The 22,825-nt window shown below is 41.4% G+C and overlaps 4 protein-coding genes and 1 long non-coding RNA gene across 6 annotated transcripts; 2 read left to right on the top strand and 3 right to left on the bottom strand.

Moving 5' to 3' along the window:
* Positions 1-4,077: 4,077 nt before the first annotated feature.
* LOC120454021 lies at positions 4,078-4,899 on the bottom strand. The gene has a single exon (XM_039639010.2). It carries the CDS (start codon positions 4,746-4,748, stop codon positions 4,134-4,136), a length of 615 nt encoding a protein of 204 aa, XP_039494944.1. The 5' UTR covers positions 4,749-4,899; the 3' UTR covers positions 4,078-4,133.
* A 942-nt stretch (positions 4,900-5,841) lies between these two features.
* Positions 5,842-6,211, bottom strand: LOC120454022 (male-specific sperm protein Mst84Dd). Its single transcript, XM_039639011.2, has one exon. It carries the CDS (start codon positions 6,105-6,107, stop codon positions 5,907-5,909), a length of 201 nt encoding a protein of 66 aa, XP_039494945.1. The 5' UTR covers positions 6,108-6,211; the 3' UTR covers positions 5,842-5,906.
* An 875-nt stretch (positions 6,212-7,086) lies between these two features.
* On the bottom strand, positions 7,087-7,846 carry LOC120452238. Of its 2 annotated transcripts, none has more exons than XM_039636363.2 (2): positions 7,453-7,587; positions 7,087-7,392 (listed from the first exon to the last, which is right to left on the bottom strand). In XM_039636363.2, the coding sequence occupies exons 1-2, from the start codon at positions 7,555-7,557 to the stop codon at positions 7,102-7,104; spliced, it is 396 nt and encodes a 131-aa protein (XP_039492297.1). In that variant the 5' UTR covers positions 7,558-7,587; the 3' UTR covers positions 7,087-7,101. The 2 variants fall into 2 exon arrangements, 1 of the variants encoding a protein (XP_039492297.1); XR_005616447.1 differs by having other exon boundaries at positions 7,251-7,392; positions 7,449-7,846.
* A 736-nt stretch (positions 7,847-8,582) lies between these two features.
* Positions 8,583-9,006, top strand: LOC120451965 (male-specific sperm protein Mst84Da). The gene is made up of 2 exons (XM_039635990.2): positions 8,583-8,737; positions 8,794-9,006. Exons 1-2 carry the CDS (start codon positions 8,699-8,701, stop codon positions 8,923-8,925), a joined length of 171 nt encoding a protein of 56 aa, XP_039491924.1. The 5' UTR covers positions 8,583-8,698; the 3' UTR covers positions 8,926-9,006.
* A 7,735-nt stretch (positions 9,007-16,741) lies between these two features.
* Positions 16,742-17,526, top strand: LOC120452599. The gene is made up of 2 exons (XR_005616482.2): positions 16,742-17,111; positions 17,187-17,526. It is a non-coding gene; the product is annotated as an uncharacterized LOC120452599 (long non-coding RNA).
* The last annotated feature ends 5,299 nt before the right edge of the window (positions 17,527-22,825 follow it).

Below are 22,825 nucleotides of genomic sequence, written 5' to 3'. Positions count from 1 at the left end.
GTACATAATTTTTGTTATTCTTTTGCATATGAGATTCCTGCCTGTCTGTCCGCCTAGCAACTGAAAATGGGTGCCATAAGCTTACACCTATGTGTGTGTGTGTGTGTGTGTGTGTGTGTACCGCCGGGAAACCTTGGAAAAAGGCAGCAAAGTGTTAAACCGTTAGCAGCTAGACTGAGCCGAGCAGCTGCTGGCGACACCTTGCAACAGTTGCCTGGAAAAGGAAGGAAAAACCGCACTGCTAATACCATCATCCGCCTCTGCGCAGAAAGAAATTGTGGAAAATCGTGCAGGGCTTTTTCAACATGTGTGATGAAAACTCAAAATGAATACAACAAATGTATAAAATGATTCATCTTTTATACGTAAAAGATAGTTAAGACATAAAGTGTGTAACCTATAAGAATTAAATAAAGATAATGAAATAAAGATAATGACCTTCTTAGGAAGTAAAATTTAAGTATTAAAGGCATATTTTCCAATTTAGACAGAAGAACTCTTTCTGAATTAGGCCGCTTTATCGCTCAGTGCATGGTGCGCGTCACCGCTTTGCATACATATGCATTGTGGTTAAGCAATTTGCAGCAAACGAAATGAAAGTGCTAAGCGCATTGGCCGTCAGTTTCTGCCGTGCCTCACCCTTCCCCTTTACCTTCCCCTTTGCCGGTGTGTGAGTGCGGCAGGTGCGATACGGTAAAGCTGTCATATAGCTGGATCTGTCCCTGTGTGCGTGAGACCATGTGCACGTATTTTTTCTGCAACTCGAGCTCTGCGGCTTGCGCTAAATTTCATAATTTTTGCGAGCGTCTGGTGCCGCCGGTGCTTGTCTGGTGTCTCCCAGTCACGTGTCATTCGTATCGCGCCGTAAACAAACCCAACTTGCGTTTCCCGCGGTACTCCCCACCCACTCTGTTGGCATGGAGCATCGTTTGTTATCCCGACAGTCCCGATCCCGATCCCGATCCCAATCCCTAACCCGTCCAGCTCCCGTCGCCTCAATTCGATTTATTTTTACGGGGCTTCCTTGTGCACTTCTGCATTGGGGATACTTTTTGCGCAGCTCGGCTCAACCCTCGCACTTGTTCACTGAAAATACTTTCTCATGCGTAAAATGCTTGACAAGCGGAGCAGACACAGACGGTGACGCATTGACATGAGGTTGGGGTTGTATACCCGTCTGCACCCTGCAAAGGTTATCAACTTTAGGCATTACATCAAATTAAAAGGTTTACTTGTTCCAGGATTCTGTTTACTCATGTTGATTGGACTAGCTACTATCTTACTAAAAAACATTCCCATACATTGCAATAATTTTAAAGTAAGTTTAGTCTAAATCAAGAGAGAACGCTTTAGTCGTGATCCCCGACTATCAGATACCCCCTACTCAGCTAGTGGAAGTGCTGGAGTGAGAGTGGGCGTGGCAACATCTGGAATCTACATGTCTAATCTCAACTTTCAACCTTTATAGTTTATGGATCTCGACTTTCATACGGACAGACAGATACGGACATGACCAGATGTACTCCGCTATTGATAACATACATACTAACTGTAATAGGCGGGGCTTTCCTTAAATTTTGATGTTGTTAGGTCAAGGCACCATATATACATATGTAAAAAAAAAAATGAATCCCTTACTGGTAACCAGAAGAGAAGCCGAAAAACAATTCTTTACACTTCAGCTAATTGGGTATAACGGCCAGAAAGAGCTCATTCAATTAAATATGCAATCGAAATACAGCGCAAGAATTGAAAACAAAGACCAATTGCCGGGCCAATATAAATTGGGTAAATATTCAGCGAAAAAACTGCAAACACAATCGAAACTTTACCGCAGCTGAAATATTTAAATGGCCGAGAGAGGGCAAAAAAACGTGCATAATATAAACAAGATAAAGTTGCACCCGCCAGTTATGAACAATAATTAAAAGGATCCCTTGCTCGGCGCTCATAACGAATTGGCTCAGTCGGGCCTCTTTGGGTAATCACTCCCCTTAGATGGGTAATTACGGTTGGAATTCATTAACCCATCACCCGGTGGTCCCTGATAAGGCTGCGGAAGCGTTGTTCAGAGTTCCGAAAAGAATTTTATTCAGTGGCTGTATAATGTTGCGCAACAGAAGTGAAAGCAGAAGACCGAATGAATTTCTTCATTTCCCATGCTAGCAAATTCGTCACCTTCGTCACGGGCAGGTTGAACATTAAACACTTGTTTAAAAAAACCTAGAGATGTTTGCCTCCTGTAGGGATGCTTATGTATGTTTGTTTCAAGAACAGCACTCTCAAACAATCTCAGCATTGGAGATATGCAACTGGCTAATGTATCGACCATAAAATTAAATCCTTTCAGGCACCTGATCTACCTCACTACTAAGGAACAATTCTGAACAATCTGTTACCTTATTTTCTTACACCAATTTTATTTGTTTTTGCAACTTGGACTGATACGCACCGTAGATAACTGAATATTCATTTTCAAATATGATACCCATTACAAAAAACAGTATATACGAAACAGGACATTCCGTAAGTAGCCGCTGGAGAACACAGTTAAGGAATTTACAAATGCCAGACGAGCAAAGAGAAATGGAAAAGCCGTTGAATATGCAGCAGGATCTGACCCAGTCGGGCCAAAAACGGCCAGTAGCTGGCCCAGAGCAGAGAGGCTGGCTAACAAATGTTCGGATGGACAATGTGCTGGGCGGGCCAAGAGTTTATCGCTGCACAAGTCTTATGTTAACACTGGCCACAACAAGTCCAATGCCTTTGCCAATGGAAATGGAAATGGCGAGGAGGCAGCAGCTGCTTGACTGTTTTTTGGAACTTTTTGCTTAGCTCCCAAATGTGCCACAAATACGTTGCAGAGCGTGGACTCTGCAGGAGCCAACTCCCTCGCCTCGCCTGATAAGTAAATGAATGTTGCATACTTTGGGGCGCGGGCGCAGTTTCCAGGATTTTCAATCATCAAGTAGAGAAAGCCAGCCATGAGGGTGTTATTAATGTTGCGTTATCAGCAGGCCTTCCCTCCTATGCTGTAAAATGCATCGTTCTTCCCATGCACTCAGAAAATACTCCCACATTCTGCAGACAGTATTACGAAGAAATTGGGCGCAGCTTAATTAGTGAAAGAGAATATATTTCGGGAATGAGAGCAAGCATTAGGCCTAATGCTAGTTTATTCAAAATTAATCCTAGAATATAGTCGCTCTATAATATAATTAAGGTTTCTGACTGCAGTATCGATATGTGTGTGACATGCCCTACAAGTTGATGTTTTTTTTGCCAGTGCCTCGACCGCAAAATGCACAGCCGGCGCAGCAAGAGCCAACAAGCAACAACAGGCGACCGACAACCAACATGCGGCAGCTGGAGCTGGAAAAGCTGGAGGAGCTGGAGGAGGTTCGACCATGAGAATGCAGATTCCCGCTGCTGCTCCATGTTAGCTGCATAAAAACGCAGGAATTAGCATAATTTCAGGCACTCTGGCTGCGATGGCGCAACACTTGCGACCGCAGATAAGGCGCAGAATGAACGCAGGGCGTCTTTTGTGCATGTGTTTGTGGGAGCGAGTGTGCGGCAGTTGAGAGTGTGCGTGTGTGCGAATGTGGGTGTGTAAGTGAGGGATCCAAATACACGCGTCCTGGGCGCGCTTTTCATCGCGTATTTCGGGAGCGTTGTGCAATAGCTGCGGCATATGTGGATACTCGACCAATCACAAGGGGATATTAGATCCTCTCCCAATAGAAATCGTACGGCAGTAATTTAAAGAACGGGTACAGTTCTAAGGCGAGAACAAATTGTTTTAATAAATATGAAGCTCTTTGAACAAATTAAAGCGCATTTAAAATTCGACTCGTTAATCTGGGATTTCGTCACAAAGTTGGGCTGCAAAGCCCCGCAAACACAGCTATTGTACTAGCGAACACACTGCAGCATACGATTTCCATAAATGCACAACATTGCGATTTGCTTGGCCGAAGGTCTAGGGAAAAAAAGAAGCCTGCGGCTGAGAGAGATTTTCTTAAAGGGTTTCCAGTGGGAACAATTTAGGAGCAAGCTGCAAGTAAGAATGAAAAGTTTCCATTGGCTTAAGTTTTTATTACTGATAGTTGGAACACACAAATCCACCACAGCTAGTGCAAGTGGAGCACCTCGTTGAAGGCGAGTCTCAAGGTCTCTTTGAGACCCATGCCATAAAGCACGTGGTAAATGGACTTCATGTTTCCGGGCCTTAAATCGAATTCCAGGGAGAATGATCTCAGATTGTGGTGATGGCGGTGTCGCATTCCTAGATAATGCTGGAAATGCAGTTGAGCCCGTCCCCAGTGGCGTTGATCTGCGAACAATTTCCTTTCGTGGAGCTCTTCATTGTTACAAGTAGCAAACTCAAACAAGTTCTCTATCATCGGCCAATGGATATCGCACCGCAGTTCCCTTCTCATTACGCAGTCCGAGTGCAAAAGGCAACCAAATCTGGACGCAGGGCCTCCAAAGCTCCTTATTCTGTTGCAGAACGCCAGCGTGCGTTGCAGGCTCATTTTCCTCAGAAAGTTATTTCGCCGGGTTGTTGATGCTCGGGACCGTGGATCTGCCGCCATTGAAATTGGCTGGTTTGGGTTGTTGTGACGTGGTGGTCGCACGTGCGGACCATCCCCAATAATCACGCTTTCTACGACGCGGGACGAACCAGACCTTCTCAACATTCTGGAAGCACTTGTTCTGGTTTCTTCGCTCATAGTCGCGGACATTTCTGGCGATCGAGGTAAGATGGGCGGGCCTTGCAACGCTGATGAAAACAAATAATTTGGAGGGACACTTCAACTGTCCCCTGAACTGGCCAACTGGGATTTACGAACTATTTTTCAACTTTATATTTGAACTTTACACAAATTACTACCATAATTACAAATTTGTATATCTGTATGGTTAATTTGGCTCTAATCAGTGGTTTAGCACACTGTATATTGAACACAATATACAAACGCACAATTTTAACTTTATAATAAGGATGACTTGCTACGAACATTTCTGCGGTGGTTGAGCTTGAGCCTGTATTCCCAGGGTACTGCAATAGTCGGCTGCGGCATATGCGAGTTCTAGAATTACTTGTTCATACTGAAGTACTTACATTAGGCATTGATTACGCGACCCCTTCCGGAACTTGATGAAGCTGCTCGAATGCTACTCGAATAACATGCCGCCTAAATGATAAATGCTCTTTTACGTGGTCCCTTACATATTCGAGAATTCCCTGAATTGCGTCATCGGGAGAGCGGGATTCACTTCATACTGGCGTCAACTGGCGAAATGAATGATGAACATCAGTTCCCCAGTCCCCAGATATTCTTCTGGCATTCTCTAGCTTGCATACAATAAACAATTTGCCTGCTGACTTCTAGCAAGAATGTAGATGTCAGCAGACTGCACTCTAGCCGAGCAGCCATTAATAATTGACTGGCCTCAGCTACACGGGGCGTTTGAGTAATGTTAATTGCTGGGAAAATCACTTTGATTGGCCTCGGCCAAGCCGCATTTGGCACCATTTACCTCAAGGTACTTGACACTAATTAAAATCCCCTAGTTGTCCAATTTAAATGCTGCGAGGAAAGGACTACTTTTATTTTCCAACTGCATTGTCCCAATTACCTGAACATGCCAACTGCTCCTTTTATGTCCATGGCAGTGCAACTATTGCGAGTGTGTATTGCCAGCCACAGGCTGCAGTGTTAGTCTGGTCTATTGTCCTATGGACTCTTTCTCCTCCACCTCCTTCAGCTGCTCCGTTTTTGGATTCAGCTTGTGAAGCAAAGACAGTGAGTGAAAACTTGTATGGAATCATTATTTGATTGTTTTCATAGTTCCCCTTTATTTGTCAATAATTTTGTTGCTTATTCAGGAAATCACAGCTAAAACGGGCAGCACCGCTGAAGGCCGTTTCGTTTTTCCATAGGGCCGCAGCAAGGACCACAGGGTCCGCAAGGTCCACAACGAGGTCCACAGGGCCCACAGCAGGGCCCGCAAGGTCCACAACAGGGACCGCAGCACGGTCCACAAGGTCCACAAGGTCCGCAGGATCCGCAGCAAGGTCCGCCCGGTGCACAGCCCATGGTTTGAAATATAAAACAACTAAAATAAAAGATATAATACCAAAAATGGCTTTTATAGAAAATCAAATTTTGATGTTCTTGGGTTGAGGGAGAAATGAAAACTGATATTTCCTCACATAGATTTTGAATGGGAAAGCAGATTTCAGATTCACAGCCATCTATATTCGAAATAAAAAATGCAACATTCATAAAAAACGTTCTACAAATGTATTATACCCTACCAGGATTTTCTCCGCAATTTAAAACAAGAGAGAACGCTATAGTCGAGTTCCCCGAAAATCTGATACCCGTTACTCAGCTAGTGGAAGTGCGAAGGAGAGACTTCAACACTGAAATTTTTTGGCGGCTTGCGGGCAACATGGGTCAACATATTTGCGATGCGTATATGTCACTGGAGTCTGCATGCAATCTCAACACTCTAGCTTTTATAGTTCCTGAGATTTCGACGTTCATACGGACAGACAGGCTGACGGACAGACGGACAGACGGACATGGCCAGATCGACTCGGCTATTGATCCTGATCAAGAACATATTTGGTCGGAAACGCTTCCTTCTGCCTGTTACATACTTTTCAACGAATGTGGTATACCAATTTACTTTACGACTAACGGGTATAAAAATAAACGAAATGAGAGCTATACATACGGTTTGTACCATAGCAAAGTTTTTATGAAACGTAGTGCCATTGCTGACACTACTTCAATTTCTCGACGTTGTAGCAAGAAGTATATTTGGCAGGATCAGATAGATAAGACAGAAACGACAGAACGTCGGCTAGCAGAATGTCCATCACTAGAAAATCGAAAAGCTTTCCGGGGTTCGTTGACAACTGGCTGCGTCGGTGACAGTACAATGTATGACTAATATGATATTATACGGACATACGGACGGACAGGCTCGGCTAGTGCTGCTGATCAAGAAAACGCTCCCCTTTAACAGTTCCAACTACAAGTTGATACCAGGAAATACTTTCTACTCTTTAGGCGGTTTAACTCAATATATATTTTGTGACTTGAAACTGTTGGGTGTTAGCTTAACCATGGTGTGATTGTGGAATGATGCAACAAATCGGTTCGGCTGCAAATAGGGAGCACTTAGCACCAGCAGCCTCCGTAACAACTGCCAAATGGTCCGCAGCAAGGTCCACAGGGTCCACAGCAGGATCCACACGGACCACAACGTGGTCCACAAGGTCCACAGCAGGGTCCACAGGGAGAGCAGTAATATCCGCAAGGTCCACAGCACGATCCACAAGGTCCACAGCACATGATTAATTCGAGAAGTCTAATAATAAGAAACAAATTAGTACACTATTTTCAACTTTACAATCAACTTTTTACCAACGATCTTCAGTAGCCAAAAAACACCTATATGGGACAAAACCACAAATTTTGATGCGAGCAGGACGGGGGTCGATATGAGAATGATATATTTTCGGAACTTACACATTTAAATGGGTCTGACAGGTCGAGAAAGATTTTCATAGCCTCCTTGAATTTTAATTATATTTACATATCTACAGTGGGTCACAGCTTGTTAAAATAATCAGTGATAATCTGCTCGTTAAAATAATCTGACTTGGAAGGTTACCACTGTAATACCCACAAACCTGGTTTGGTTTGGAATTTCTTTTATTGGATTTGCCTTTTAATGCCATATATGTGGCATATAGCGAAAAATATGTCGAACTCCCCTAGCTGAGTAATAAATGGGTATCTGATAATCTAGGAACACGACTTTGAACGACGACCACTTCGTGATAAGTATTTTCACGTATGTACAAGCCTTATACAAAAAATAATAATTAATAAAAATATAATATTCCCTGCTTTTAAATTGGCAATCAATAAAAAATTATCTTTAAAGGCACTTATTTTATTGTTCAGTCCTAAGCTACACTTTGTGGTTTACAGGATCTGATATTTAACGGGGGCGGATTCAGCACCCGCAATATGGCCTACAGGGCCCACAGCAAGGTCCACAAGGGCCGCATGGTCCACAACCCCCGTAGCAAGGACCGCAAGGGCCGCAAGGTCCACAACAAGATCCACAAGGAGCACAGCAGGAACCGCAAGGACCACAGGGTCCACAAGGTCCGCAAGGACCGCCGCAAGGGCTACAGGGTCCGCAGAATCCAAGGGGTCCGCAACACATGATGGTTACTTAATGTTCTAAGAAGAATCTTGTGAAATTTTTCAGTGTTGTGACTCTAAACGAATACTTACTTTGAACCAAACAAAGAAATAACCTAGGACGACCAAAAAATTTTGATGATTACAGGCCGAGATTCTGAACAAGAGTGATAGAAACTTGACTCACAAGTTGGCATAAGAATTTGACAACTGTCGAAAATATCCGCAGCTAACTAGATTATGGGTTTGGGAAAGCAGAGGTCGAAAAAATTTAATATAATTTATTGGATCATATTAGCCTTGAAATTCACATGACTGCTGTCAAATTGAAGCTCCGACTGATGTGGCTCACACTCGTCAGTTCTCCGTTCCACCTTCAATAGTGAGCACCTAAATTTTCGGTGGCTTCAGCTTCCTTTGGGTTCCGGTAGTGAAAGATCTCTTCAAAAATTAAAATCATGTACATGTATGTCAACCCGAATTACGTTCTGGTAGGGGTATGTATATATCTTTCCCGTAAGTCCAGTGACTTTTTTAATATCTGCTTTTTTAGGGTCCTTGCTGTGGTCCCTGCGGCGGATGCGGTCCTTGTGGTGGCTGCGGCCCCTGCTGTGGTCCTTGCGGAGGATGTGGACCTTGCTGCGGCGGCACCAGCAGTTTTTGCGGTTGCGGTCCTTGCTGCTAAGCCAACTGATCCGGAAACCTGTCGGAATACTTAAGGCTGCTATGTAAATCTGAAAAATAAACTGTGTGGGAGACAACAAGATATCCAAAGCGTTATTGGATAGCCTCTCGCAAGATAGGTGTTAAAATGCCTTCTGCGTCCTTAGCTCGGTATTTCGCTAGAAAACCAGGGCTAGTCGGAACTCTGGCGTCCCCATGTGGAATTCATAAAGGTCATTGGGAGAATAATGCGCAGTTAGTCCCTTATAGACTTGCAATTGCAATAGGGAATTGATTTGGCCGCCAGCCAACCATATCAAAAAGTTTATTATACTTGAACACATACTTGCGATCTTTTCTGGAAATGGTATTCCTTATGTCTACATATGAAACCCTGCTTAAAAGTTCCGGCAAATGAAATCACGGTCTTCTCTATCGTATGTCTTTAAACCGAAATAATAATACCTTTAAATAATACTATAAAATCAAAAATATTTCAATAGTATGTGTTCCATTAGCTGAGTACCAGTTGACTAATATCATATTGAAAATGTTTACGTGTTATACCCTTATACCCTTTCACTATTTTTTGAAATAAAACCAATATTTTTAGCCAGGTTTATATTCTTATTCAGCTTAGAGGTTTTCGATTTGAGAGCTTTGTGTGATTTTTTGCCGGCACTGCAATTTAAATAATACATCAAATTAAGTTCCCTGTCAAATAAAGGCGAAAGCATTTTTCGTAGTCTTTTGGTGGTGGATTTGAAGGCATTGGAGGTAAATGGAGCGAATCCTTTAGTATGTGCAATAAAAATCAAGTCATGTTAACAAAGGAGTGAAATGAAGCGCAGTCAAAAAGCCAACCATCTAAGATGGCGACCAAATGTGAGTTTTTTTGTGACAAAAAGTGAATACAATCCTATAAGGCAATAGTTCAAAGACGTATGTTTACGGGGAATTGAACTGTTAAATCTTAGAGATAGACCACACATTTATATATTTATATGTACATGCGAAACTCTTGGTTGTGTCATTGATATATCGTTCGATATGACAATATAGGAAACAATAAGGCACACAGGGTGGCAATAAATGCGGTAATGATGTGGCACGAGGACCAGGAAAAGAAGTCACACTATGAGTCTGGGTATTAGTGCTGATACCTTTTAAGTAAAAAAAGCTTGTTTAACAAGTTTTAGTTTTTTGATTAATTGTTTTTAATACCGAAAAGAATTTTTAGTTTTACAAAAACGCGGTTTCAACATTCTCTACTCTTAGTATTTTAAGTTCTTCATCTGGCCTTAGTCAATGTCCCGACCACTTGCAACGACCACTTGAAACTATTAAACACACGGCATTTAAATCCGGCAGCTTAATTTCACCTGCCATGATGTGACTTGAATACAATTCACGTTGCAAGGAGAACAGAATTCGTGGGCTGGGGCTTGTAATTCCGGGTTCTAAATAAATCATAATTGAGGTATATCATATAATTAAATATATCCGTGTGTAATTTTGTAGTTAGGTTTCAGCAAATGTGGAAAACTAAAATACGAAACACGGCATACCATGCGGTTGCCAACAGTGGCTGCTAAAAGTATTTATTGCAGTTAATCCTAAATGAAGTAAAAACGCAACTTTTCAAACTTGCGTGGGTCGTCAAGGAAACCTTTTTTAAAGCCGAATGTAGTCCCACTTACCCGGAGCACTGTGTATACCAACAAGTAAGCACAAACGACAGACGTGCTCCGTTAAGGGTGAATAAACACAGAGACTCAGCTTCCGGCAGAATATTTCAGTTGAAAATTTTTAATGAGCTCGAAATTGTCGCAGTAGATTTTGCAACATACCATGAAAAATCGGAGAAAAAAAGGAAATCTGAGAAAGGGAAATAACATACAATCAAATAAGCGGGATGAGGTATTTGAACCCGTCACTCCTCGTATGACGACCCATTATGAACAATGGCTCTATAGCCTTTGCAACGCATTACATAAAAAGATCCGAATTGCATTAATAAATTTAACATTTTATGCTGGGAGCCATGCTGTTTTGTGGTAATGCCATAAAAACGCTCTACCGTTAAGTCCCAGACATTTTGCATAAGCCGGTAACGTAACATTAACGGAATATGTATTGTCTAAGTGTATACATTTGTATATGTACTTTATAAAAAATTGGAACTCAGAGAGAGAGTGAGAGGGGAGTAAGCCATAACGAGCTTGCAGTCCGTCTTAATGTAGGCATTTTGGTTGACTTTTAACTTTTAACTTCTGCTTGGCAAACAACATGATCAACCTTGTCTAAGCAGGAATTAGGAAATAGTCCATAAGCACCTTATTAAATAGTCTTCAGATCATTGAAATTTTACATATTCAATGCATTGGTCCATTTTGGGACTGTATTTAATGGTGTGACATTTGTACATATATCTCAGCCTCTAAAAAAGCCCACACGTAATAGCATGGATATAACGAACATTTTCCGTTTCCTAAATCCATTCCTTACGCTTGGAAAAAGGCCAATCAGACCCGTCCTGCACAACGCAAAAAGGATCGCTTCTCGACTAAGAATCATGCTCAACCATCCGATAGATAATTAGAAATGAAACGGAAATTAATTTGTCAAAACGACCTAGCTGGTCTGGCTGAGAAAATTGCTAATTAAAATTATTGACAGATTCAAAGCGAAACGAAGGGAACATGAAAATGTGTTCCGTGAGATGGCTGTGTACGATTTAAGCCGAGAAATCTTGATCCCTCTTTAAGTCCTGTTCTGCGTTTGGAAGCAGTTGCAAAGTGCCTAGAATATATACAACACAATATGTGCCTCCATCTCTGTTGGACCACACGTTGCGTATACGCAACTTCCATCGGCGCCCATCGGCTGCAGGAGTTCTATCTCTGAGCGTGCGAGTGTTATTGCGCTGAGCCAAAATCCACAATGGTTCGGTTATGAGCTGAGATTCCTCTGCCCTTGGCTGCTTCATCAACATGCAATGGGATTTTCCCCTTTCCATATTCCTATTCCTGCAATATCGCGTTGTTTTGGCGCTCTGATGCCGCGCATTGTTTCAATGAGCCCGCGGGCAATGGACGACTATCTATTGTCAACGCTGCATACGCAGTAAGCGGTATGCGTTCATATTCACCGCCATCCCATTGATTTTTTCGTACGACGCTTTTGTGTTGGGCCAGTTTAATTGACTGTAGGAAATCGAATGGGTTTTATTAATTCATAATTTAAAAGTCAATTGTCCAGCATGAGGGGTGGTTAGGTAATATTTCTTTGGGACAAAAGCTTAATATAGGAAGAGCTATCAGACTATTCCATAACATTAGAGCGTGTGTAAAGTATTGTTTACATATCCTATATAATCTGCCTGTGTCCGTAAGTATGTCCGTATGTATGTCGAGACCGCGAAAACTATAAATAAAACTATGAATGTTTAGATTAGGGATTCAGAATGTTGCCATGCAACGCCCACTAAATGATGATTTTACTATTTTAAATGAAATTTCAATCGACATGGCATACAAATTTAGAAACGGTCTCGTCCTCACCATCGCTGATCAACGGGTGTCCGATAGTCGAGCAAAGCAAAATTGTTATACATGGTTGGTTAAGGATAGTTTTCTCATACCTGTTACCTACTTTTCATACAAAAAGGTTAATCGCCAGCGAATTGAGTCGAAGAATATTATTTTATTCCAAATTAAAAATCGGAGTCCTCTTGGATTAAAATAATTCAATCCGTATTAAAAGGAAGCCAATAAATATATATACTCTAAAATAGTTTAGAGTGTTCTTCGCGCGTGCATTTCTTTTTGCTTTACATATCATTTGGACGGGTTTTCTGCCAATACGGGGTAGGTGGAACTACATCATTTGCCAATTACGCACTCTGCCCTGCTTCTTTCAGAATCAATAGAGTCGGTGGAAAAAAGCTGAAAAAATTGCCAGCTCGACGTCAGCTTAACACCTTGAGGTTAAAACCAAAAGTACAAAACCATCAGAGGCAGCAGGAAAAACGCATGGCAACATGTGCAATTTAACCTTAGACACGCACGCCGGACGGATGGCTTTGAACAAAAGATACAAAAGGGATCGGGAACGAGAATGGAAATGGTACTGGGACTGGGACTGGGACTGGGAATAAAGGGACGATTCAGGTGGGGAAACAAAAACCGGGTGGGCCAAAGGTAAGCAAGGAAAGAATGAAACAATTTAGCCAGCACTTAACCGTTTAAACCCCAACTGAACCGAGTGCACACGTTTGACCCAGGAGCGACACAACGAGGACATGTGGGAATCGCACACGGCTGCAGCTCAAGATTCCATTGGGGGTGTTGTAAGAACAAACAGAAAACGAGAGCAGGAACAGTGGCGAAGCCCCCCGAAAAAATTAAAACCACGCAGGACTTAAATTTATAACCAGCGATGCTGTGGCAGAAAAAGGCGTTACGAGGAATTCGGGTTTCGGGGGCGGCGGGACCAACGTGGCATTGTGGGCGTGTCCAACAAGCACGAAAATGAAAGCCGCAGTGAAATGCATTTTGGAAGTTGCCTTGACGCTAGCCAAAAAAAAAACTAGAAAGAAAGCGCAACGAAATGCACAACAAAATTATATTTAGTAATAGCTGTGCTATCGAAGGACTCTAAATAAAAAAGTCAATTTTACTCTGCCGACGACTTTTATATTACATTAGTTAGGTTAAGGCCCTCAGCTGCTTTAGCTAATCCAAATTTCGCGTAATTTCTTAATAATAAATAATATTCCATTAGCTGGTAAATAGTTCAAAATTATCAATATAAAATCATATATACATAAACTGATGGTACTGCCGTTGTATTTTTTTCTGTGTGATGGGAGAAAAAAGTTTGCCAGGTTTTGTGTCACGGCGACGATTTGAAGCCGTGACCCGCGCAGTATGCAATGCAATTTTTTGTTACGGGTCTGAGCTTCTTCGTCCTTCGTCCTTGCTTTCGTCCAACCCTCTGCTGTGCCGGTTTGATATACAAACTGTAAAATGGCAGTTCACCTTAACTGGAAACTCAACTGAACTAAACTCAAACCAGCTGAACTGTTTTTGCCGCTTTCGACGACAACATCACATACAAAAACTTGTCACATGTGCAACGCAACATATACGCTCCGCCCGCCCGAACTTTCGCCCCCATATCCTCAATGCCCCTCTTTTTGTATGCTTTTAGTCGAATTTCAAATGTTGCTTATTCTGCTGGACATCTAGAGTTGGACGTGCAGGCATTCAGCTCTCTCCCCATTTTCCCTTCGGAAAAGTAACTTAAAAGGGTAACTGCTGCATCTGCCCGACTATTATTAAACTGATAAATTTGCGAGTTGCGCTACGTGTCGTATCAGTTGAATTCAACACCCCTACAGAATAGAGTGCCACCAGTTTACATCGCGGATCTTACTCGTACAGCATCATCTGCTCACGTTAAGTATACGCAGCAATTGCCGCACTCGGTTATTACGTACGAGTATTGCGAAGACAGCGGATTGCGGCCATATCCACTGATTTGCTTTAAACAACTATCTTTTACTCTATCCCAAAACTTATGGATCCAAAAAACATAAAGCGTAATAAATAATTATAGTTTCATAGTTACTTACATTATAAGGGCCGGTACTGAAAATGTATCTTTGAGAAGCTTTAATGAGGAATATCATAGAATTAAAAATAAATAAGATCCAATATTCTATTAAAATGAAACTACTTTATAAGCCCAGTGGGCAGTGAAAGTTATACTCTTGTACCATCGACTCACACATTTTAAGTGTTTTTGTTCTTTTTTTGAGTTGAGCTAACAAAAAGAACGTGATTTGCTTATTTGAGGAACTCCAACTGGAGCAATCGTGAGCCAAGGGAAGAGGGAGGGGAAAGGACACACAGGTGTGTGACAACCTGATTTGTTTCGCTGGTTAGTGAGCTTTTGTTCTGCAGATTACATAACTCGCTGGGATTTTATGGCAGCTGTTGAAAATTATAGCTCTCGCATGTCGGAACATAGAAGTGTGCCAGCTGAATTCTCATCGCATTAATTTAGGCTGAGATTTAATCGTAGTAAAAAATGTAGTTCGAATAATAACGAGAGCGTTTCGTGTAATATGAAGAAGAATATAATGTAGAATATATATGTACCTATGTATGTCTCTATAATTGAATATTTTTATGATATGATATTTATTTTCTTGTTTAAGTTTAGATTTCAATATTTGAGGTCAGCTGAACCCAAGTTCCAGGCTCACACTTACTTAATAAGAGACAAACGTATTGGCATTAATATCTAAGCGACCTATAAAAATACTTGATCCTAATTTAAAAAGTTTACGCAAGAGCGATTATGTATCGCATTGCCACCCAAACTATTTGAAGCGTAGTTATCCATTCGAAAGCGAGAAGGATTCGCAATTCCTTGACAACTGTCAGTTGAGCCAAAACTAAAAGCCAGATAAAATTACTGAGCCCGGGTCCAAATACAAAGTACGAACTACAAATGCGAAACTGCAAACTAGAATTCGATATCAAAAGCTTTAATTTCCCCCACCCACATTCGTCTAGCATGGCCTGTTGGCTACTTATTGGCACAGAGAAATTCCTAACTCTGCGACGTTGCCCAAACTGTTTTTGCCAGTTGTTGTGGCATGTTTCATGTTGGTCAAAACGAACGAGGCCAATAGACAGCCAGACAGGGACAACAATGTCTGTGGAGCACTCGCAACTCACATCCACCCCCACAGTGATGGGAGTTTACGTGTTAGCCAGGGTTTTTGTGCGCTGGCTAGCTTTCCTTATCGGAAACAAGCTTATTCCGTTCAATGAACTGAAAAATATTGTTTACCTCTGTATTTCCGGCAAGTTGCTCAAATTGCGTGTGCGATATGGACCTTTTTCTTCACTCGCACCTCGCTGCTGCACTTTGATTCATTTTACTCACAACACTATAATTGTCATTAAAGAAACCACAGTTTTTGTGCAGACTGGGGCAAATCCATTGTGAAGTGGGGTTAAGATATTTTTTTAATCTGCAGGATATATTTTCTAAGTATTTAATGCGGCAGGCGACCTATCCGCAAGTCTTAAGTCCTCGGACACTTGAACATTTGTGTGCCATTTGTATTTGGCGCGGACACGGAAAGGGTTATACCGAAACTAGGAAAAAGTTTGTCCCTTTTTAAACATGACATTTGACATATTTCAGCAAAAAAGTTGTGCTGCCGCCGCATTTTCAACCCTTGTCAATTAGGCTGACGCGGCGTATGCGTAATGCGTGTGTGTTTGTCTCTTTGGGCTTGGTCACTGCAATATATGAAAAAATTTGGGACGGAAACAAAAAGTTTGGCGGTTTAGCTTAAACTTTGTTCCACAAACGAAAAATGCGTGTTGCGGAAATTAGAGAGTCCTTTGTCAAAATCTGAGACAATTTGCCAAATGCACGAGCCCCCAAAACAATATATCTGCATGCCTAATGGAATTTAAGGTAATTTAATGGATTGAGTAACAGAAACAAAGTGAGTGGTTACCTTTTTTTCGGTTTTCCGGTTTTATTAAAAAGTTTTTTGTTAAATGTTCTAATAAAACTGGGAATAATTATTTTAATTATTCCCTGGATAGTTTTAAAGCCATCTATCTAAACATGAAAAAGTTGACTTCGAAATGCGTGATTTAAAAGCTTCGACCAAAACAAGGCCTAATACGATGCAAAAGGAAAGTCTTTGAATGCAAATCTTTATCGAAATTAACATATTTTTTTATTATAAAATGTAGGTGGCATGAGTAAAGGCAATCAACACTTGTCATGAAATGGAACCATTTCCGCAACCTAAGTAGCCTGTGTGTTCATACACATGTCGAGTGCTTTGTTTTTGCTGAACAGCTTTATCTGAAACGATAATTTTATTGGACATTAAAAACATTTACGTGCCACGACATCAACGCCAGTCACATGATATTAAAAAGCCATGCCAAGAAATATGACATAAGGCATAAAACAAAGGCATGAAACAGACGACAAATTCTGGGGTGCGTGTGGCGGTAATGACAAGAAAGGAAAGGCGAAGAGAAAAAGTTGGTCAACGGAGAACCAGTATCGCATATCAGGCCCATCCGTCATAAGCTACCCAAGGATACGGAAGACCCACTCGCCCCTTGACTTTGCTTTGTGCCAAACATGGCGTAAAACGTAAGTGATATAAAAAGCTATAATGTTCTGTTACTTCCACGATAAACAATAACAAGTATTTTTGTCTAAGCACAGACCGTGCCGAAATGGAAGCTAAGTAATAACTCAGCCAAGAGCGTGGCTCATGCAAGGACCCCTGGCAGGACATATAAGGACTTCTTGACTCGGCCAATTGGTGCACGGGGCCCTAAAGATCCGAATGCCGATGTTGCCTTCGTGGGCCCACACATCCTGAGCAGGCTACGTGACATTGCGTGGAGTTCTCCTCTGAATAGACAAAGGCTGACCCAACCAGCTTGCAGGCTTTTTGTAGTAAAAACTAAGAAACAAAAAATTGTTATTTATATGCGGGAAAATTCTCATCTACCTAAATAAAGCTGATAGGCTTGTGTTTTAAATATAATCCTGAATCACAGCATTTGACTTTCATTGCCGCTAATTATTGTGACTGCCATTGAAACTTAATAATTGGCCAAACATAGTATATTAATTGAAAAGGAATAACATAAATTGTATGTTGCTATATGTTGTTATATGTTAATTTTCAAAATGTTCATAGCACGAAGTGTTCGAGTACAAAATGTTATAAAACCTAACGGTTATTGGTTTTCTAGATATTTTTATAGCTGTTAATTTTTCCCCAATGCCAGTCATTTATTGATGGTCGTTCTTCGTTTTATTATTCACTCGTTGAAGAATTTGAATATTTGTGGTAACCCCTTTCTTTTTTTTCAAAGAAGTGGAGTTTCCATCCAAGAACGCCTTAGCATTGTGGGAAAAAGTTTGAGAGTGGCAAGTCATCCGTGACTGGATGCAGACGGCACGTAACGAAACAAAATAAAGTATACGCACTGTGGCCTCGGACCGCAATGAAAAAGATGATGAAGATAATAATCATGATGATGATGGGCATGGTGACGACAGTCGATGGCTGCTCAGGCGTGCAATTTATTTCAGTTGGGCAAACAACCGAAACAGCAAAAACTGCCAATAGAATTTCATACATATCCATGTGAATTGCTTTGATACATTTTGAAGTTTGGGAAATATAAATAAATAAACCAATTAAAGACAACTTTAGCGACATTCATGAATGAAATTCCATTTCTCTATTAATTTCACACGAGGATTCCGGTCAGTTTATTGGCTTTATATAGCCATTATCGCCATTGCCATATTTTGCAGAAAAAATGCAGAGATACAGTTGGAGATGATGTTGCATGGTAATGGAAATGAACAAACAGATTTATGTTGCTGCCATGTGTTTGGCTGGCTGCGGTTGTTTATTTATGCGATAGTCGCGGCATTATTGAAATATAATAGATTTCTGCCGCAGGTGCGACAATGGGCCTCTCACTATTGTTTAGCCCCTTGCCGACCGCACTTACAAGTTGTTGGGCCCACAAAACAGGCGTCCAATAACTTAACACGCCCATTCCCACCGCAAAACACAGCAACTGCCGAGGGCCAGGCCAAGGGGCAGTTCCGTTCCGATCCAGCATCATTTCGCCTGTGTGGTTATTGACAAATGTATTTCCAATTGGTTGCCAGTGCCCTTTCTGTCGGATCCACCTGATACGCTGGCCTTATTAGAACCCTCGCGTTAAGTGCGATATCCAGTGTTTTATTGAGCCGCAATAATATCCGCTTGGTCTTGCATTTGTTTCACCTTTTTTGGGTGAACTGTAACACTTCATTGAGGTCGGGCGGACGGTGCGTATTGTTGAACCTACATTTTAGTAAGCAGGTGTAAATAAATGTGTAATGCAGCCAGCACAAATGAGTCAGGTAGTGGCTTTGCCAGCTTGAGATTTTTCGATTTCAATGACAGTATATTCCGAAAAACTTTGCAATGTCGGAGGAAAATTGCTTTTATTCCATTTTGTCCCTAACAAGTTTGTTCAATTTTTGATTTCGCTGGCAATAAAAACAATCAAATATTCACAATAAATGCTGAGTTATAGTTCGAAAGTTTAATATATCAAATGCTGGGCTGTCGCGCGGAGCATGCAAATGTCTGTGCAATAGCGGCTGCCAACGGCGCGTATACGTAACGACACTGTTTGTATGGGCGGCAAGCAACGAGAGCTAGTTACGGAATTGCGCTCTTTTATTTTTCACATTTTTATTGCACATGTTTTGTATCCCTTTGTTTGCTCGCCGTGTGTCCTATTGGCGTTGAAAAAAATTACAGATAAATAAAACCAGTCCCAATATAGAAAGCAGCGCGATGAGATGCAAATAGAAAAATGTGCCGCAACTAAAATGCAAATAAAATTGTATTAAACTTTAATGAAATATGCGAAGATTTATTTACCTTTTGTTTGTGCAATGTAACTGATAGTATATGCATATTTAAATTAGTTGATAACGAACATAAATCAGTTACGCTGGATGTAGATTTAAAGGCTTTGCAACTGGAATTTTCGTTGGGCGACCGATAGTCTCCGTTGTCTGGGGCCTGCAACAATTTTGCCACCTGCCGAGATACAATGTTTTTAAAATCGGTTCATAGATGGGGAGAAAAAAGCCTCAGCAATTAAATCGTATCAACAGTCGCATGTTTTTGGGGGTGTCAATCAAACGTCACACGCATATGCAGCCGATGCATGTGCAAATATTGTATCAGTGCTGAAAAGCATACCAAAGCATATTGGTCAAAAATTTGTATAACAATTCCATTTGAAATTCACTTTCTTGCACCATAAACTCCAGAGGCACCATTAGTGAGTAAATGCATAAGCAACAATTTGGGGTTAAATAACTGGCCAAGGAGCTGGTCGTTATTTAAAGTCCTTTTGCAGCCAGTGCAAGTGGCCATAAATCAACCGAGAGCTTCTTTTTCTGGGGGTGGTTCTCCTTCGAGCAGCTTAAAGGAGGCGAAGTGAGACTCCAAGGACCATGCCTGCCGGATAGTTCCTTCTGGCCGACAATAACTTAATTGCAAAGTCATGTTTGCATTGTGGCCAGGATGGCGAAGTGGCACCAGGGGAAGCAGGCTCCTACCTGATTCAGTTCTTGTTGTCCTCATTGCGGTTAACACAAGACCAAAACAGACACAGACGATGTACAAGCCCGTAAACAGAACATGACCGGATATAGGTCAGTGGATTACTCCCCCACTTCAGATGATACTCCAGATTTATGATTAGAGCTCGAGCTCATGTGTCAGGTGGGAAAATGTTGATATTAAATCCGATCAATGTGGTGGTGCCTCTACCTAATGCCTCAAATTGAAGTCCGCTGCTATAAAGATTTAATCTTTGCGCTATTGTCATGGAAATTCAATACATATTCGAACACACTTTTCGAATAATAAAGCCACATTTTATCTATACATGTCCAATAATTGTGTCTTTGGAAAATAATTCAATGCTGCTAATGAGGGATATAGCTAAAACTTGCTTGACTTTAAAACAAATTGTGACAGAACAGGTTCATTGAATCAGAGAACTGCAAGAGTGGCATTTTTTGCCACCCTGATCACACTCAACAATTTTGAGTGCGGGTGCCACTCACACCGGTTCTCGCGGGTACATACAAACACCCGGTCAAAATATTCGGGTGTCTGCAAACACCCTGGTGCCTGCGCACCCGAATCAATGCGGCACCCTATGTCGCGGGTGCCGATCACACTCGCCACTCATAACGAAGGGTAGAGAAGGCAAACATGCAGAAAAAGGCAAGTGCCTTTTTTGGGTAAACACCCGGGTGTTTTGGTAAACACCCGGGTGTTTTGGTAAACACCCGGGTGTTTTGGTGAACAGCCGGGTGTCTGGTAGACATTTGAGTGCCTGTGGTAGGTAACATACGAAAAAGAAAAGTACATTAAGTACTGAAAAACGAAATATATTATGCCGAAAATCTGTAGAATTATGCATTCTATTTACAGAAATTTAACCAAGACGAAATAGACATTTCTTTTTCATATCTTATATTATTTGCTTTGTTACAATTTTTAATATTTAATTACCATATTTAACTTTGTATGTATAATTTTTCTTTTTAAAATGATAGAAAAAACCAAAAGAAATAGAATTGTGCTAACTAAGTATAAATACTATTTAATAATATACATAATATATTATTTAATAATACATAAGTTTGTTTTTTGTAAAGACATTAGATACATCAAAACGCAAAAACATGTGCACGACCTTTTTCTTGGGTTTTTCCATTCACCCTAAATTTTTTGGACCGTGTCTCGCTTCCACCCATACAATTTTTATGCATACAGAAAAGTACCTGCGGCCGATTCTTGCTTGCGCGTCACCCACCCTAAACTTCTTTGCACAGCAGACACCCGGGTGTTTTTGTGCAAGTACAGAAAATCACCCTGGTGGCAAAACACCCGGGTGTTTGTCATTGCTAAATTTAGGGTGTCTCCAAACACCCGGGTGCGGAGACTCCCGGTGTTTAGCGGGTACACTTAGGGTGCCGGTGGCTTGCTGCAGTTCTCTGCATTGAATACCTATACTCCATATAGTTTGTAAGCTTACAAGTCGATCGTATCCATTAAAGCACTTCAGGACGCTATGAAAGCCCCAAAACCAGAATGGGTACAAACTGCTATTAGCATCACGTTTAAACCAAATGCGAGATCTAAAGAAGAGTGCGAGTAAATATAAAATAAAATAAACATTTGGCCAACATTTCCACGGCGTTGTTGCTGCACATGCTGGCCGTCAGGCCATAAACTTTAAAACTGAGCCAGCACAAAAACGAAGCAGCGTACCAGGCAAGTTTTAGTTTTATTGTCATTTCAATGTATTTCCGCACTTTTAACCGCAGTCGGATTCGGATTTGGGTTTTGGATTTGGATTTGGATTTGGAGTCGGAGTCGCTCTAACATTGCTCTGACCCGGGCATAAAAAAGGGGAAAAGGAGAAAGAATTATTTCAAGCAGTTTCGAAGCCATAAAAAACTGCATTTGGCAGCCGTTACCAAAACCTATATATATATGTACATACATGTATGTATGTATATAAAGCCAGTTCAGCCCGATTCTCGATGTCTGCTTTCACAATTTCATCTCTGCTGCAATTTCTATTTCAATTTTTTTTCCTGGCGGTTGGACATTCCTAACATTCGCTGCACAGATTTGCGTGCCAGCGACATATTTAAAATGTTGAAAATTATTTATAATTAAAAGTTGGAGGCCAAAAACTTTTTGCTGTCCCCACCAGAATGGGGCGAGTCGAGTCTGGTCCGCTGTTTGCAGAACATAGCCATAGTCATAGTCATAACCTTTTGAACGGCTCTGCTGCAATTTGCTCGCGGCGGCGGGTAGAAATTTTTAATAAAAATACCTAAGGAGTGGCCGAGCGACCCTCGGGCGGCCGACTTGGTCAGTCGGACAGGAATGATTGTTATTTACGCAATGGCAATGATAATTCACATTTTTACACCGCACACGTCTTGTGCAAAATGGAATATCTCTTGCATTCTAAAATTCCAAATTCCAAATCTGAATCTGAGGCGTTTTTTATTCTGGTTAAAACTCCCTTTAACTCATTGGGCAAATTCTGGCACTTTGAGTTGTCTTCCGGGCAAGTTAATGCATTTAATTTCCATGCAATTGACTGCCCCAACCGGGGAAAAGTGGCTTATGCTAAGCAATTTTTCGTAGCACTCCACACCCCTTTGGCTGTCCAATAAAAGTCAATAAGCATCTCGGAGATATGTGCATTTTTCAATTACGTATTTGTGTGCAA

The sequence above is a fragment of the Drosophila santomea genome, chromosome 3R (genome assembly GCF_016746245.2).
Source record: "Drosophila santomea strain STO CAGO 1482 chromosome 3R, Prin_Dsan_1.1, whole genome shotgun sequence".
NCBI lineage: Eukaryota > Metazoa > Arthropoda > Insecta > Diptera > Drosophilidae > Drosophila > Drosophila santomea.
This window is presented reverse-complemented; position numbering and strand designations above follow the sequence as displayed.